Source organism: Emys orbicularis, chromosome 22 (genome assembly GCF_028017835.1).
Source record: "Emys orbicularis isolate rEmyOrb1 chromosome 22, rEmyOrb1.hap1, whole genome shotgun sequence".
Lineage (NCBI taxonomy): Eukaryota > Metazoa > Chordata > Testudines > Emydidae > Emys > Emys orbicularis.
The window spans coordinates 9,596,808-9,613,749 of NC_088704.1; the positions used below are offsets into that span (position 1 = coordinate 9,596,808).

General features: G+C 40.0%; 1 protein-coding gene across 1 annotated transcript in view; it reads right to left on the reverse strand.

Moving 5' to 3' along the window:
* Positions 1–2,208: 2,208 nt before the first annotated feature.
* The window catches only part of TMEM51 (transmembrane protein 51), a 38,771-nt gene continuing 24,037 nt past the window's right edge, over positions 2,209–16,942 (reverse strand). Inside the window, exons 2-3 of the mRNA XM_065421387.1 lie at positions 9,082–9,565; positions 2,209–2,881 (exon numbers count right to left, since the gene is read on the reverse strand). Of these exons, the coding sequence (XP_065277459.1) occupies positions 2,470–2,881; positions 9,082–9,431 (762 nt within the window). The 5' untranslated portion in view covers positions 9,432–9,565 and the 3' untranslated portion in view covers positions 2,209–2,469. The remainder of the gene's footprint in view (positions 2,882–9,081; positions 9,566–16,942) is intronic.

A 16,942-nucleotide genomic window follows, 5' to 3' on the forward strand; every position in this document is an offset into this window, starting at 1 on the left:
ATTATCCTCAAACAGTGTCTGCGTTTTTGAGGGGTAGCTTATAGACCCTGCAAAAGGGCAGTTCAAACTCTCTCATTTTTCCCAGAGATCATCTGCCTTTTCACGAAAGCGGTGGAGGGTCACATTTATTGCTCAAGAGCAACAGAGCAAGCAACTAACTGACTGAGCTGGAATTTGAACCTGGGCTGCTCCTTCTTAGCCTTTAGCTTTAATCATTACTGCACACGTCCCTCCTCTTCCTCAATTTTAGTTTAGTAAGATATAGTGCTCCAACCCCGATTAGAAATTGCCAAAAATCAAGCTAGAATGGGCAAGGGGTAATTATCTGGTTTTACAGACCTGGGTTGGAAAGGAAGGTGCCCCCTTAAGGAAAAGGGTCAGGTTCAACAAGTTTCTCTCAATCACTTCATTGTACCAACAATTTCTTACATTACTACTCCTTTGGAAACTAGCAGCAGAGGGTTTAAACTAAGGGCCAAAATCTGGACTTCAGTGGGCTTGCTCAGGTACAATACAGCAAGATTTGGCCCTTAGCATAAATAAAATTGCACCCATTCTATTATTCTCCATGTGAATGTGGAAAACTAGAAAGATTGAATCACAGACAAGGATTCCAAAAGTTGTGCCTTCTTAGAGCCGCATATGGATAGGTGCAGTGATAAACAAATCAGAATGTGCTTGCAAACAGGAACATAGGGTACTGGGACAGCTTTTCCCTATAGGATATTTTAAAATCTTGTTCAAGTGGGTCTTCCCTACCAGAAACAAAAATGAGACAACTCCCTCCTCCATTCAACTCCAGAATAGATGTCACTGAATAGTAGGCATTGCAAATCAGTGAAATATTATAAGAAGACTGATGTCTGACAAGGAGCAAGGCTCATTCCACTCTTGCTGGGGCCAGCTTCCGGGTACAGAGAATATGCCTCAGTAACACATCTATATGTAGCGTGATCTCTGAAGCGTTCTTCACATGTTTTCCAAACACCAAGCTGGCAGAAAAGCCTCTTTTCTAGCTTATTTTTACTATTAGATAAAGTCTAGTGTAGCAGAGAGTGCCTGAAGGAGTTTGCAGCCAGCATCAAAATTGTCCCGTGACAGGAGACATTTGTTAACCTTGCAAGTGTTACATAATTAAACTTAATGTTGATCATGTTGCATTTGCATCATACATACTAGGGCATAGCATTGTCTTATACAGGCCATCCACATTATTTGATTGCATTCTGCCTTCTTAATGTCATATTCTCTGTCTTATATCACGTCACCACATTCATCAATGCAAGTGGCTTCTTCTCAGCTGCATCACCAAACAGTTGAGACCATTACCAGGAAGAGGCACCAGAGGAACTGGCTGATTTTGGCTTGCCAAATGTCAGAGCAAGTGCACTTAAGCATGCCGGAGACATAGGGATCAAGCTTGTGATTTGCACGTTGAGGACTTCTACTCTGTGAGTTCAGAAAAGTTTGTCTTCTGACCCATACAGGTATGCCTCATATGGCATCACAGCTTGAGTGAGCACGCTTTTGTAATCTTTGTGGCCTTACTAAAAATCCAGAAGAGAAATCGTGTGCTTCAAAGATGCTGAAACTGCCATTTCCCAAGCTAGAATGGAAAGAAAACATTTTGCCCTACATTTCTTACAGCCCCTGATTAAAGTACTTGTGTTGTTCCCATTTACAACACACACATACACACAAAACATTTATTTAGAAAAAGTCTCCAATTGCTCAGCATATTCAATGCTAACTTAGAACATTAAACATTTTTGAAGTGGCACAATGGAGTAGATGCCAACTGAATGAATTTACAAGTTAACCTTAAACACACTCTCCCTTCACACTGGAACACCAAAAACCATCTTCTCCTCTATGGTTGTCAGTGCTTAGAAAGCTTCTCACTGGCATCATGAGTACTGCTGAAAGGATTAAACAAATCTGATGGTTCAAAATTGTCATTTCATTCAATAGATTTCACAGCGTTACTGAAGTGTTACAAAATGCAGACTTGCTTTCTTTAGTTATCTCAACTCCATTTTAATGGAAGTGGAGAAAGCCACACTGTTTGGTTTTTCTTACGTGGAAGAAGAGAAACTAAAAAAAAAAAATTACCTTTCCTTTTCTACTTTTAAAATTATTGGTAAAAAAGACAACAATTTAGTGGCTTAAAAAAATATAGTGTAGAAAAAAGAACTACAAGAGAGGCATACAATGTACTATTTAATTTAAAACAAAAGTATAGATTTGATACTTGTGAAGATCATTTATTTCAGAGTATCAGATGCACTAGTGTTTAATTTTTAGTGGTATTTCATAAAAAGCCATGTCTTAGAATCATTCTGTCCTTCTGAAAAAGAGGTATATAGTCCAGCATTTCCTTGATCTTTTTGAAGCTTGTGGGAATTTGACTGCATTTGTACCCATAGATCAAGTATCTAGTAGTGTTTTCCCCTGGAAAGTCCACAGATTTTAGGTCGCTTCCTTGCTATCTGGTGCTTTATCTGGGACCTCATCATACTGGGGAGGAGGGGTCAATGGTTCTATTGTTATTTGACCTGAACTGTTTCTGTCTGGAAGGTTTATTCGGAATTCCTTTAGGTGCAGCTTATCAGACTTAATTCTCCGAACTTTCAGGGGTTTCAGTCGTTTGTTCAAGCGAGAGCTGTGCCTGCTTGGCTGACGCTGTATGTTCAAATCGACATCTGCGGCGGTTGTAGTTGGTGTATTTTCATCAATCCCAGTTAGAGATTCGTAAGAGGGCAGAGACATGCTGATCCTGGTGTTTCTGTCCAATTCTCTCGTCTCAGGATAGCCCTCGTTCATAACCTCCTCATAACTGGGAACATAGTATCGCGATGGTGTCTCATCATCCTCTTCTTGACTGTAGGAGACAATTTTAATACTATCAATATGCTAAGCCATTTCAGCTGCATTTCTGGTCATTCAAATTTTGGGACCAGAAATACATGATGATACAATATAAATTTCTACAGCACATTGCAGCCAAGGATCACAAAGTGCCTTACACACATTAGTTAAATCTCCAACATCTCTGTGAGCAAGGATTATCATCTGTGTTTTACAGTTGGGAAACTGAGCCACGGAAATTGTGACTTGCCCCTATATGTGACAAATTCATTTCCGGGATGGGAATGCCACCAGTAGTTCTGGTTCACAGTTCCCTGCTCTTATCACTGGGCCACAGTAATGTTTTAGGGTGTACAACTGAGTTCAAAGTATCCATATCAATGTAAAAATTAGGATTTTGGTGATGTCACACAGTAATAAGTCTTTCAGGTGATCATATGTTGGGTTCTTATAGCAATGATTGGACTCAGAAGTTAGAAGTGGAAAAGATCTGTTTAGGACATCTAGTTAACCCTCTCTCGCTCTCTGCTAAATTTTCTGGAGAAATCTGTAGGTGTAAACTGATTACTTTTGATCTATCACATGGCTTTGTGTACACTGAAAAAGACAGCAAAGACACTTTACGCATTGCTTTATGTAGTCTAGTCTAGTGTGTCATTGAAATAAGCAGGCTAAGAACATGAGTATGCATTTCCCCCCCTCCCCCCATCTTTAGTTATTTTCCAGATACAAAAGTCCCAATCTGCTTGCAAGTCTGTGACTGTGTGGCGGGAACGGGGGAATACTAACAGCCAGGACTCACTGCAATTGACAATTCACTTTACCCATCTAAAAATCACATTTGTAAAGCCCTTCACAATCCTCAGATGAGAAATGCTATGTTCAACTGCCAAGTGTTCGAATTTAAAATTCTTCTGCAACTAACATTCAGTCAACTGTTAAATGTTACACCATCCCACCCAAGCTAAAAAAAATAAAATAAGGAACGGAAAGGAGGAGTTACAGTTGCATCTTTACATTGTTTAAGTACCAGACTGGAAATGCCAGTTTTTCTTTCCTTTGTGAAACTGACTATAGCACCATTATTTTGATGTTAAGGTGCCTTTTCATTGCCCTATGACTAACGAGTTACAGTTCAGGCATCTTGCATTAATTATTCCTTGTTTCTCCATTCCATTCCCCACAAAGAGGGATATCAGAATAGTGATTCTCTTCCAAGAGACAGGTGAAGAATTACCCTAACATCTCTCCTTACCAGCTGTACCACTCAATTGGAATTAATTTAGAGGGACATACCTTAATTAGAAAGGCATTAAATGAAGGTATAATCATGTAAACCTGGTTATTTTGGTTATTCTTTTTCTTGGGGGGGGGGGGGGGGGGGAAGAGGTAAGGGAGAGGCATTCTGTTAGATACTGTGCCAATCTATAACAAGGGTGTGACGTTGTGCAGTCTACATGGTTTTATAAAAACATGATAATAAGTGAATATAATGTAACTGGGATAGTTTTATAAAAAAATTAATAATAAGTGACTATAATGCAAATGGGATATGCTTTGTGCAAAAGGTCTCTTGTAAGGTATCATTACAAAGCTCATAATCTACTGAGTGTGATCATCCTATTTGTAGAAATGTACCACTCTTGTATCTAAAACTAAAAATATAAAATGTAACTCTGAGGGCCTATTGTAATTATGTAAAGTGTGGGCCATTAATGATGGTTTGGAATCTTAATGACTCCCATTGTCTGCAGATGGCTGTTTACCTGTGAGTCTCCCTGTATATGTGTGTGCTGGCAAGTCTTGCAGTGACATGTGATCATGTCACCTGAACTGGAATCCATCTTTAACCTGGTGCTTTTCCAGTGAGGGGAGGGGGTGGAAACCCAGAGAGACAAAGGGTTCCCACCTTATGCAAAAGATATATAAAGGGGTGGAAGAGAACAGAGAGGGGGAGGAGCCATCATGAAAAAACCCCTAGCTATCACGTGAGCTGCAACAAGAGCTGTACCAGGGGAAAGAATTGTGCCCAGGCCTGGAAGGTGTCCAGTCTGAGAAAAACTTACTGAAGCATCTCTGAGGGTGAGATTATCTGTATTTAGTTTGATTAGGCATAGATTTGCGCATTTTATTTTATTTTGCTTGTGACTTACTTTGTTCTGTCTGTTACTACTTTGAACCACTTAAATCCTACTGTCTGTATTTAATAAAATCACTTTTTATTTAGTAATTTACTCAGAGTATGTATTAATACCTGGGGGAGCAAACAACTGTGCATATCTCTCTATCAGTGTTATAGAGGGCGAACAATTTATGAGTTTGCCCTGCATAAACTTTATGCAGGGTAAAACGGATTTATCTGGGTTTAGACCCCATTGGGAGTTGGGCATCTGAGTGCTAAAGACAAGCACACTCCTGTGAGCTGGTTTTCAGGTAAACTTGCAGCTTTGGGACAAGTGATTCAGACCCTGAGTCTTTGTTAGAGCAGACTGGAGTGTCTGGCTCAGCAAGACAGGGTGCTGGAATCCTGAGCTGGCAGGGAAAACAGAAGCAGGGGTAGTCTTTGCACATTAGGTGGCAGCTCCCAAGGGGGTTTCTGTGATCCAACCCGTCACAAAGGGTATCTACATGTAGTCTGCGTAAGTACACAGTCTGCATTTTATTAGCATTAGTAAGTTTCCCTTCACATAATTGGTTACAGCACAAGAGCTTTCTCTGCAGATTCTGTCATTCTATAACTACCTTAGGGTTTTCTATAGCTCCCATCATGGTACTTTCTAATTAAATGAAGCTGGAGAGTTGCCACCTCATACTCTCTTGTTACATATTTCATATGAAAAACCTCTTTCCCTTCTTCAGAGGGAGTGAAATTTATCTAGTGATGCCCTGTTGTCCACTCCCAGCTTCTAGCAGTCCTTCTTCAGAGGGAAAGAGCAATGTTTTGGGGACAGGATACAGTCAGGATCAAACACCATCGCAGTTTACGCACTGCCAGGCTAGGTCACTGAATTCCCTGTGATGTTGAGTCAGTGTTAGTAAACTGTTTATTTAAGATGTTCTTGTAACAGAGACATTCTTTGCTCAGTATTTATTGGAGTTTCCCTACCTTCAATGGATGTAAAAGTTTGTTTCATTTCTCTGCAGCTCTTGTACATACTTTCATAAATGCTGTTGAAAGGCTGTTTTGTAACTTTACAGAATTACTGGACTTAACAAACCACAGCAGAAAGAGAGATACCACATTACCCTGTAGCAATGGCACACTCCTTTTTACTTCTCTGCCGTCTAGAAGCCCTGCCTGGCTCACAAAAAGGATTTTGTCTCCTCTACAATTATACCAATGGGATCTTGGTTTTAAGATGCACACGTCACCATAGCATTTTTACACTAGAGAAGCAAGCAATCTCCTAAAGCTTTGTATATAGGATGTATCCTATTTGTTCTAAACATGGGTCCATCCAGTGAAGTACGTTGTTTCCAGCGGTGGCCAACTGCTTATACTTCTGAGGAAGATGAACATTTATCATTCACTTAGCACATTATACTATGATATTTATAGAGGGATAAATTCCTTCCTGACCACTAAGGCAATCAATTCATGCACAGAAGCACAGAATCATAGAAATGTAGGATTTGAAGGGATCTCAAGAGGTCATCTACTCCAGCCACTTGTGCTGAGGCGGGACCAAGTGTACCTAGTCCATGCCTGACAAGAATCTGTCTAATCTGTTCAGAAAACCTCCAATGATGGGGATTCCACAACCTCCCTTGGAAGCCTGTTCCAGTGTTTAACTATCCTTACAGTTAGAAAGTTTTTCCTAATATCTAACCTAAATCTCCCTTGCTGCAGATAAAGCTCATTACTTCTTGTCCTACCTTCAGTGGACATGGAGAACAATTGATCATTGTCCTCTCACTAACAGTCTTCAAATATGTTAAGGGCTGTTATCAAGTCCTACCTCAGTCTTCTTTTCTCAAGACATGCCCAGTTTGTTTGTTTTTAAACCTTTCCTCATACATCAGGTTTTCTAAACCTTGTATCACATTTTTGAAGCTTGAGACTTAAGAACATGAGAATGGTCATAGTGGGTGACACCTATGGTCCATCTAGCCGAGTATCCTGTCTTCCAGCAGTGGCCGGTGCCAGATGCTTCAGAGGGAGTGAACAGAACATGGCAATTTATCAAGTGATCCATGCCCTGTCATCCAGTCCCAGCTTCTATCAGTCAAAAGTTTAGGAACACCCAGAGCATGGAGTGGTGTCCCTGACCATCTTAATTAATAGCCATTGATTGACCTATCCTCCATGAACTTATCTAATACTTTTTCAAACCCAGTTATAGTTTTGGCCTTTACAGCATCCCTTGGCAACTAGTTTGATAGGTTGACTGTGTGTTGTGTGAAAAAGTACTTCCTTATGTTAGTTTTAAACCAACTGCCTATTAATTTCATTGGGTAACCCCTGGTTCATGTGTTATGTGAAGGGGTAAATAACACTTCCTTATTCACTTTCTCCATACCATTCACAATTTTATAGATCTCCATCATATCCCCCCTCAGTCGTCTCTTTTCCAAACTGAACAGTACCAGTTTTTTTAATCCTTCCTCATATGGAAGCTGTTTCATACCCTAATCACATTTGTTGTCCTTGTCTGTACTTTTTCCAATTTTGATACATCTTTTTTGAGATGGGGTGACCAGAACTTCATGCAGTATATAATGTGTGGGCATACCATGGCTTTATATAATGATATTATGATATTTTCACTTCCCTAATGATTCCTAACATTGTTAGCTTTTTTGATTGCCACTGCTCATTAAGCAAATGTTTTTAGAGAACTATCCTTGATGACACCAAGATCTCTTTCTTGAGTGGTAACAGCAAATTTAGACCCCATCATTTTATATGTATAGATGGGATTATCTTTTCCAAAGTGCATTACTTTGCATCTATCAACATTGAATTTCATCTGTCATTTTGTTGCTGAGTCACCCAGTTTTGAGCAATTCCTTTGTAACTCTTCATAGTCTGCTTTGGACTTAACTATCCTAAGTAATTTTGTATCATCTACAAACTTTGCCACCTCATCATGGTTTACCCTTTTTTCAAGATCATTTATAAATAAATGGAACAGAACTGGTCCCAGCACAGATCCTTGGGAGACCCCGCTATTTACCTCTCCACTGTGAAAACTGACAATTTGTTCCTACCCTGTTTTTTTAGCTATTAAGCAGTTACTGATCCATGGAAGGACCTTCCTTCTTATCCTATGACTTCTGACTATGCTTAAGAGTCTTTGGTCAGGGATGTTGTCAAAGGCTTTCTGAAAGTCCAAGTACATTATATCCACTGGATCATCCTTGTCTACATGATTATGGACACGCTCAAAGAATTCTAATAGATTGGTGAGGCATGAATGCCCTTTACAAAAGCCGTGTTGACTCTTTCCCAACACGTTGTGTTTATCGGTGTCTGATAACTCTGTTCTTTATTAGAGTTTCAACCAAATTTGCCTGGTACTGAAATTAGGTTTACTGGCCTGTAATTGCCAGGATCGCAAATTTAAAAATTTTAAAAATTGGCATTACATTAGCTATCCTTTAGTTATCTGGAACAGAGCCAGATTTAAGTGATAGGTTACATACCACAGTTAGCAGTTCTGCAATTACACATTTGAGTTCCTTCAGAACTCATCTGGTCCTGGTGACTTGTTACTGTTTAATTTATCAATTTTTTTCCAACACCTCCTCTATTGACACCTCAATCTGGGACAGTTCCTCAGATGCGTCACCTAAAAAGAATGGCTCAGATGTGGGAATCTCCCTCACATCCTCTGCAGTGAAGACAGAGGCAAATAATTTATTTAGCTTCTCCACAACTGCTTTCTCTTGCTTGTGTGCTCCTTTAGCACCTCAATCATCCAGTGGCCCCACCGATTCTTTGTCAGGCTTCCTGCTTCTGAGGTACTTAATTTTTTTCTGTTTTTGTGTCTTTTGCTGGTTGCTCGTCAAAATATTTTTTGGCCTCCCTAATTATACTTTTACACTTGACTTGCCAGAGTTTATATTCCTTGACGCCTATAATTTAACATGTGGTACAACTGATCTTAACACTAAATTTCTAAATGTGATTGATTTTTTTTTTTTTTTTAAAGAACACCTTTTAATTTTACCTGTACACCAGACCCAGCACCCTTTTACTGAAAGACTTACCTGTCCTCCTGATGTCGAGGTTCAGCAGATGTTCCTTGCTGGATCCTAGCAATATCCTCATTTTCTCTTTTCTTCTTTCTGTCCCGGACATTCAGACAAATGGAGAGCAACAGCAGCAGCACTCCAGCCCCAACCAATACATAAGCCACCGAAAAGGTCTTACTCTTCAATATTCCTCCACCCTCATGCTCTGGATTGCTACTGTTTCCAGCAGATGAGTGAGGCTTATCAGTATGGCCAAATCCTGGGACTAGGTTCCAGACTGCCATGATGATCCCAAGGACAAGCATTCCTAACCCTATAGCAGTCAGGGCATAGTAAGATCCATTTGACCTGGACTGGGCCATCATACCCAGTGCTAGATCACTAGATAATAAGCAGAGTCAGCTTATAGCATGCCACTTCCAAAAAAAACCACCTGTGTGTAAAATCCAAGCTTCGCACTTTTATGAATCCACCCAAATGCTTGAGTTGAGAGAGAAATCTGGAAAAGGAAAAAGAATAGCAATTAGTACATGTGACTTATATAACGAGCTACAATTACGGTGAACAAGAAGGTCACTTGGCATCATTTTGTTCTATCAACCTTAATACTGGAATTAAAGCACATTTTTATGACCGTGTAGAGTAAGTCAAGGGCTAATATAATGGCCAAACTTAAGGAAGGATCACTACTGGCCATTCTGGTTATGCATGGGAAGAGAGTATCCCCAGGCTTTTTGTTCCATGCTGCTTTTCTGGTGTGAGGTGTGAAAGGGAGATCCTGGCCATTTGCCAAAGTTGCCCCCTGTCCCTGCCAAGTTCTTCAAAAACAGGAGGTATTGAAGCATCCTTCTGGCCAAATTCCAACTTGAGTGGTTACAGTCTGTCTAAACGCAATTCACCCTATAGTTTCAACTGGAGAATTTCTCTCTTCCCTTGCTATGTGGTTTAAACACCACACAAGGGAACCAGAATTCCTAGGTTATAATCCTACCTTTAACAGGGACACTTTTCTGTTGCACTAAGGAACCTGAGTCAGCGCTTATGGGTAACATTTGCAAAAGCACCAAAGAGATTTAGGGGCCTAAGTCCCATTTGAAAAAGTGACTTAGGCACCTGGACTCCTAAGTTCCTGTTGCGTTTCAATGACACTTAGGTGCTTTTGAAATTTTTACCCTATGTGACTTACCTACCTCAGAAGGGTGTCAAAGTGATTGAGTGTTAAGCACTTTCAAAATGAAGACTGCTAGGTATTAGTGCTAGTTATTATTGGTGAACAATAGCTCCTTGATCACATATATAATCTGTACAATGCTTTGGGATCTCAGAATGAAATGTACTTTAAAAAAAAATACAACGTGGTAATATACATTTAAGGTTCTTTATGTCACATGCCCTATGGGGCTTCACTATCTTGAAGACTAATTCCAACTGGCATAATATACTGGTCCCAAAACCAAAATGGAAAAAAAAAATCACAAGCCTTAAGAACAATACTTTGAAAGAAGCACTGGTTAAAGATCTGTCTGGCCGCTGCCTGGGGGTGTGAGGGAAGTCTCTTCACACACACAGGAAATCAAGCAAGAATTCTGTCTCAGCATTTGTGCAAGGGAGCAAGCTGGACCACAGGTTCCTCTTCTCCCAGCTGTTGTGTTCTCTGGGCACTCTCTCTCTCTCTCAAATACAAAGATGCTTCACTGACATGAAAGACATTCTCCCGGTAAGTGATATTAATGCAATAGAAACTAGTGATGACAAGATTCGGCCATGTGTCTCCAAACTGACATGCAAGGCTTATCCAAGTCAGAAAGTCAAGTTTTTGAACCAGCAGGCAGACAGGCATTGTACCTGACCTTAGAATCTCCTGCCCCTGGCCCCCAACACCTTGTACACTGATTTTTTGTTTTCACCATTGATAGAACTAATCTTGGTTGGCTTCCCAAGATAATATAGCAACTGGCACCTTATTAATGCCTGGACAGATGCCAAACCAAAGCAGTTTATGGCTAGCCTTAAGCTAACAAGGTATTAATTCCAGGTATTTAGGGACCTCTCAGTGTGCTTACATCAGTATGCCTGTAACCATTTATATCCTCTGGAAGGTTTTATGATAGGTCCCTAAATCTCATATACATGTAGAGCAAAAGCAAAGTAAAACAATCTAGGAGATCCATTATGAATTACTGAATTTTGCCAATTAGTATGTAAACAACAAAGGATATTGCATTACAGAACATACTTTGTTGATTTGGTTTCGTTTTAACACTAGTAAACATAGTAATGCAGCCTGTAAAAATAATTAAGTCTTAGTATTATGAAACCTCACTTCAGAATTTTACTATGAAGTCTTTGCTGCTATAAAGGAAGGACTTGTGTGCAATAACACTTAGCAAAGTTTCACTGGCATTATTGCTGTATTTTGGTGTGGTTTTCCTGCTTTACGTGCATACTTCCTGAGCTGAAATGCTGTGGTTAGTGTTAATTTTTACCTTAGTCCAGGCATACGGAGTATTATAGTGCAATGCTAATTACACTATCAAATTGTTCACCTGTATCATGACGACTTTGTTGCTTATTAAGAATCTGGAGCAGTGCTTAATTTGTAATGAAAGAGGAGCCAAGGCTCAAGCAAATTTTTTACGTTCATAACTGATGCAGCCCAGAGGTGCCGGGGCTATGAACTGCCAAGCCTAGAGGTGCCAGGGCTCAGCGCTGGCACAAATTAAGCACTAATCTGGAGGAAATTGACCATGCAGGTTAGCTGAAGCATCATAACATTAGAATGCTGAGCAACCGCTTCAGAATTCCTCTCCACCTCCCCCAAACCAATCATGTTGGAACATGAGATTTCTCTTAAATGCCAGTTGTAATCTCTTCCAAATGTGCCTCAGATACTCAGTTTCTAGTGTGTCTGATTTTCACAAATTGTTATGGAGATGAATTGTTTGCTGGGTATTGGCTGCCAGATAATTCATCCATTGACACCTGCAGTCACCTTCCCTGATGCCACGTGCTATTGCAACAGTGCTGAGAGTCCCAGTGACGTAGCAGATTATACCAAGCAGTAATGTGGCTTTAAGGTCAACACAGAGAAATCTGAACAGCACTTGGACTCAAACAAGGCTTTGGGTCATATTAAAAACTAGCTGCAGCGTCTCTTGTGGGGTCAGCCCCACACATCACTCTGGGGTCGGAGCCTCTGCATATGGTTACTAGTAGCATTTAATAGGGACTAAGGTCTGGTGGAAAGCGGCACACGGGCAATTCTAAATTTAATTCCACATTCTGTCATCCTTGAAAAATGGGTTCCCAACTCATCTGTCTGAAGCTCTTTGAGGCCAGGGGTTTTTTTAAAACCAGGAACTCCACCTGTGCAACTCTCTGCCATTTATGATCATTTGCAGAGTTTTGTTCTGCATTCTGCTCCTCGGCTTTATGTTGCAGAGCCCTGCAAGATACTGAATCCCATTACACTGTCGAGCATATCATGGAAAGCTCTTGGAAGGAATATGAACTTTTGATTAAAATTGTACGGCATGCAGGAAATCTACTACATTAAGTATTTAAGCACTGTAGAAATCAGGAGAGCATCTTATATTAATCTTGGTACAAGCTATACAAATTATGAAAGATAACTGGATACGCTTTGGTTTAAAAAAAAAAAAGTGAGCTAGGTCCTGGTGGTGATGTCCTAAAATCTGAAAGGTAAGAATTGCAGCCAGTAGTGGAATCTATATAAAGGTATCTTGGACTTCTGTAGCAGAGTTCCTAGCATTCTACAGTGGGGACTAGATAAACTTTGCAACAGATTTTGTTTGGAATGTTCCACCTTTAATTTGCTGCCAAGAAAAGCATCACAACTGCACAAATATGGATTCATTTTCTATTCTTCCCGCTCCTCTATTTTTCCACGGTTATTTATGTTGGATGGGAGCTCATGAATATATGGTACTTGGGTATTTATCACTGTAGAATGCTTATTTTTATCATTTGCCCAATACCTTTTATCACTGACTTACAATTCAGCTATATTTAGTATTGTGTTTTCTTGGTTAGATTAAGAGAAAGGCTAGTTCTTGTGTCCTTTAAACTGCAGAACAGTGGTAGATAGAATCATAGAATGTCAGGGTTGGAAGGGACCTCAAGAGGTCATCTAGTCCAACCCCCTGCTCAAAGCAGGACCAATCCCCAGACAGAGTTTTGCCCCAGATCCCTAAATGGCCCCCTCAAGGATGGAACTCACAATCCTGGGTTTAGCAGGCCAATGCTCAAACCACTGAGCTATGATCCAGTTACTTGAGGGAACAGACCCACACTGGCCAGGTGGGAAAGAGCAGTGGACTGCTGACAGAGGGCATAATACCACAGAGAATCTGACTTCAGATTTTCATGGCGATCCTACATTCTGATGCTTTGTAGCAATTAACATCTAGTCCAGATGAAGGACAGATTTCTCTAACCACTCCGAGTTGGAGGATTGATCCCAAGTCAATCTAGATAGTATCTAGCAGAGAAAGAGGAATCACTGAACCAGTCTAAATATAAGACCGTTGCTTCTGCCAAATGCATTGGCCAATTAGGTTTGTAGGAAAGTCGTCCCTAGTGTCCAAATGAAAAACAGTTCGATTATTTTGTATTTCTTTATGGAACAAAGATAAAATAATGAATACTGCAGCAGATGGGGATTCCGTAAGTGCTGAATCCCAAGTTCTCTCCAATGAAAATGTCAGTAACGAAAGCAAGTAAACAAAATTTGAAAGTATTTATACTAAGTAGAAAATTTGTTACCCCAGGTCCAGGATTTCCTTTCCTGGGACTGACCTCTCCTCTCAGTCTGAGCCATATACACTGTAGGCTCCCTTCCAACATGCGTGCACTGCTTTAGGTTCAGACTTCTCTGTTGCTAAACTCTTCACTCTTGCTAAACAGTTTAGTTACTAAACATGGATCGTGTTGCAAGTGGAGAATGAATTCTGCAGTTATGGCAACAATGACAGAATATATATGATGGAAGACTGTACATACCACATTCTCTTTCGGTATCTACTACACGCAGGATATGGGCCTATAGGCTGCATGGTTCTTAATGAGGCTACTTCCTACTTGTGACATATGCTAAAGAAATGGAAACATATGTAAAAATTCGGTAAAATCTTTTCATTGAAAAATAAAGCCAGGCCAAGCCAGGCTTTTGCTTATCAAGGGTTGTTCTACTTATACAAAGGTCAGTTTTAGCAAAGCCATTTGAGTAAGAAGAGAGCAAACCCAAAAATCCCAACTTCAAGAAAATGTGTCGTTATAAAACAATTCTCAGCTCTACCCATCTTTAACCAAGTTCCGCAGTTCTCTTTAAATCTACTCAAAATGGATTTTCAAATCAATTCCCATAGTAACCATGCAGAGGATCATATCTGCCAACTTTTCAATCCAAGCTCTTGAAGGTGAAGTTCACAAGAAAATTCGGGGGGGGGGGGGGGTCTCTGCTGTAACCATACAATCAAATATTTGGGCAAGGGTTTTCAAATGTAAAAAAAAAAAAAAAAAAAAAAAAATCACAGATGTTATGGATGATGCCACAACTCAAGGAATAACATAGCCCAATTCAAATTGCATCTTTTAGGTGACTGGCCCAGTATCACAAAAATAATGTATATGTATATGTAAATAAGCCAAACACAACACATGTCAGGGGCCAGGAACAAAGAGAATGCAAATTAAGGAGGTAAAGTTCACTAACAAAGAAGACTGTTTAGGTCTTAACTGTTGGGAAGGCCTTGAAGCTGTCAGTTAAATATCTGGCTGCAATAAAAAGAGTCAGACCAGATGCTGGAATGAACAAACAGAGAGGATACAAAGTAAAGTTTTCTCCCTGTAACTGCCTGTTAGGTACAGCTCTTCTACTAGTCTATTACAGTGCATGCAATAACTTTACCACTAATATGTTTCTTTTCAGTTGCTCTAGATAAGGTATACAATATTTCAAAAGGGGTTAACTCTTTAAGTGCTGTGTCTGTATGTGTATTGCTCGGTCGTGCAGAGTTCCTGAATTTCAATTTGTGAATTTGCTGAATTCTGTACATTTAAAAAAAGCCTGCTGTATCATACAGCTTATTTTATTCATTTGCTACTGCTGCAGCTAAACACAACAGTTCTTTGCTACATTTTATGTAGCCCAAGCTTTCTGTGATGAACATTGATGCATCTGGATGCTACTGAAAGTCATTCACTTTATCTTGTAGATTTGTTTAAAACTTCCCTGATCTTTTCCTCTTCCCACTCCTGTCTTTAATAAACACGCACCAAAAAGCACATATGACAAATTAAATCCCAGTTCCTGGTATCTGTAACCTTTCACGCCCAATGGATGGAGCCAGAAAGTTGTCGCTATCTGATATTTCTTTGCCATTTAAACTAGCCCTCGTTCGTCAGTAACTTCCAATTTAACAGTTGGTGGCTGCTTACATTCCCGGGCTCCATCCCATGTTGAAATGTAACGTCTGTCCCTTGAAACGTGTTATAGCCATGTCCTGTAGTATGGTGTGTAGATGTTTATCTGAACTACAGCAGACCCTTGTTAACCAGCATGCACAGAAATAGAACTCTCCTCTCGGCAAATTAACAGGAGAGTCCTGTACCAAAGATTTACATTATTAAGACTTCTTCCTCTCCTTCATTACTATAAATTTACCAGTTCCTTATGAAATGTAAAATTAAACTATTACCAAAAGACAAGAAAGGACATTTTGTCAGACATTATCTTTGAGATGTTTATTTGACCACTTACTAAATTTGCATAATGCTATCCTTTGTGGTTCTCCCTGTTATAGACCTGATCCATAGCCCATTGAAACCATCAGAAAGATTCCCATTGACTTCAGGGAGCTCTGGATCAGGCCCTATATGGACAAGGTGGCAGGATTCTACCGGCATTTTCTAGCTCCCTTCGTAAGAGCAGGTGATTAATTTTATTTTACTCTATTAGGAGTACTCGGCACAGTAGTTTCCAGCCTCTTCCATACCATGACTCCATATTATAACACCCAAACGTTTCGCACCTCCATCCCATAAATTTGGGATTACCCTTCGTCTAAACGTAAAGAAAGGGATGGTGGCAGCCCCCAGCTGAGAACCCACAAGTGGCAGAAATCAAAATTGTAATGGTCTTTATTCTTTTTCACCTTCCCTCCCCAAAAACTTATTTTAAGACACATTAATTTAATGTTCCTAAAAGTGAGCTGAAAGCACTGCCTTGAGACACGGCTGACATGGGTATGCACTGAGCAAGCCTCAGCTACACCTCCTTCTCTCCCACCTCAGGATAATAATGCACAGGACAGTGGTTCCTTTGACTTGTTCTCTTCTTATTGTGCCGCCATAAAGGGTAAGAAACTATTTCTCAGACAGAGGGTAAAGTTTCCAAAAGCATTATGTACTTAAGTTTCTCATCTCCCATTTTCGGAAGTGATTTCAGCACCTAAATCTCACAGAAAGTCAATGGAATTTAGGCTCCTAAACTACTTGGGTGCTTTTTGCAGTGTTGTAGCTGTTTTGGTCCCAGGATATTAGAGAGACAAGGTGGGTGAAGTCATATCTTTTATTGGACCAACTTCTGTTGATGAACGAGACAAGCTTTCGAGTTTACACAGGAACTCTTCTTCAGGTCTGGGAAAGGTGCTTTTGAAAGTTTTATCCAGAGTCCTTTGAGTGTTAAAATGCAGTTGGGAACAGGGTAAATTAAACTAGGATTTATTTATTTTTAAAAATAGTCCACTTTTTAATTGAATTTCCCTCCTCTTCGTAAGATGACAAACCTCTTCTCCTCTGCTTGGGACATCAGCAGTTAGTGCTGCCCCCATCTGTTTAAGAAACATCTGCTTCA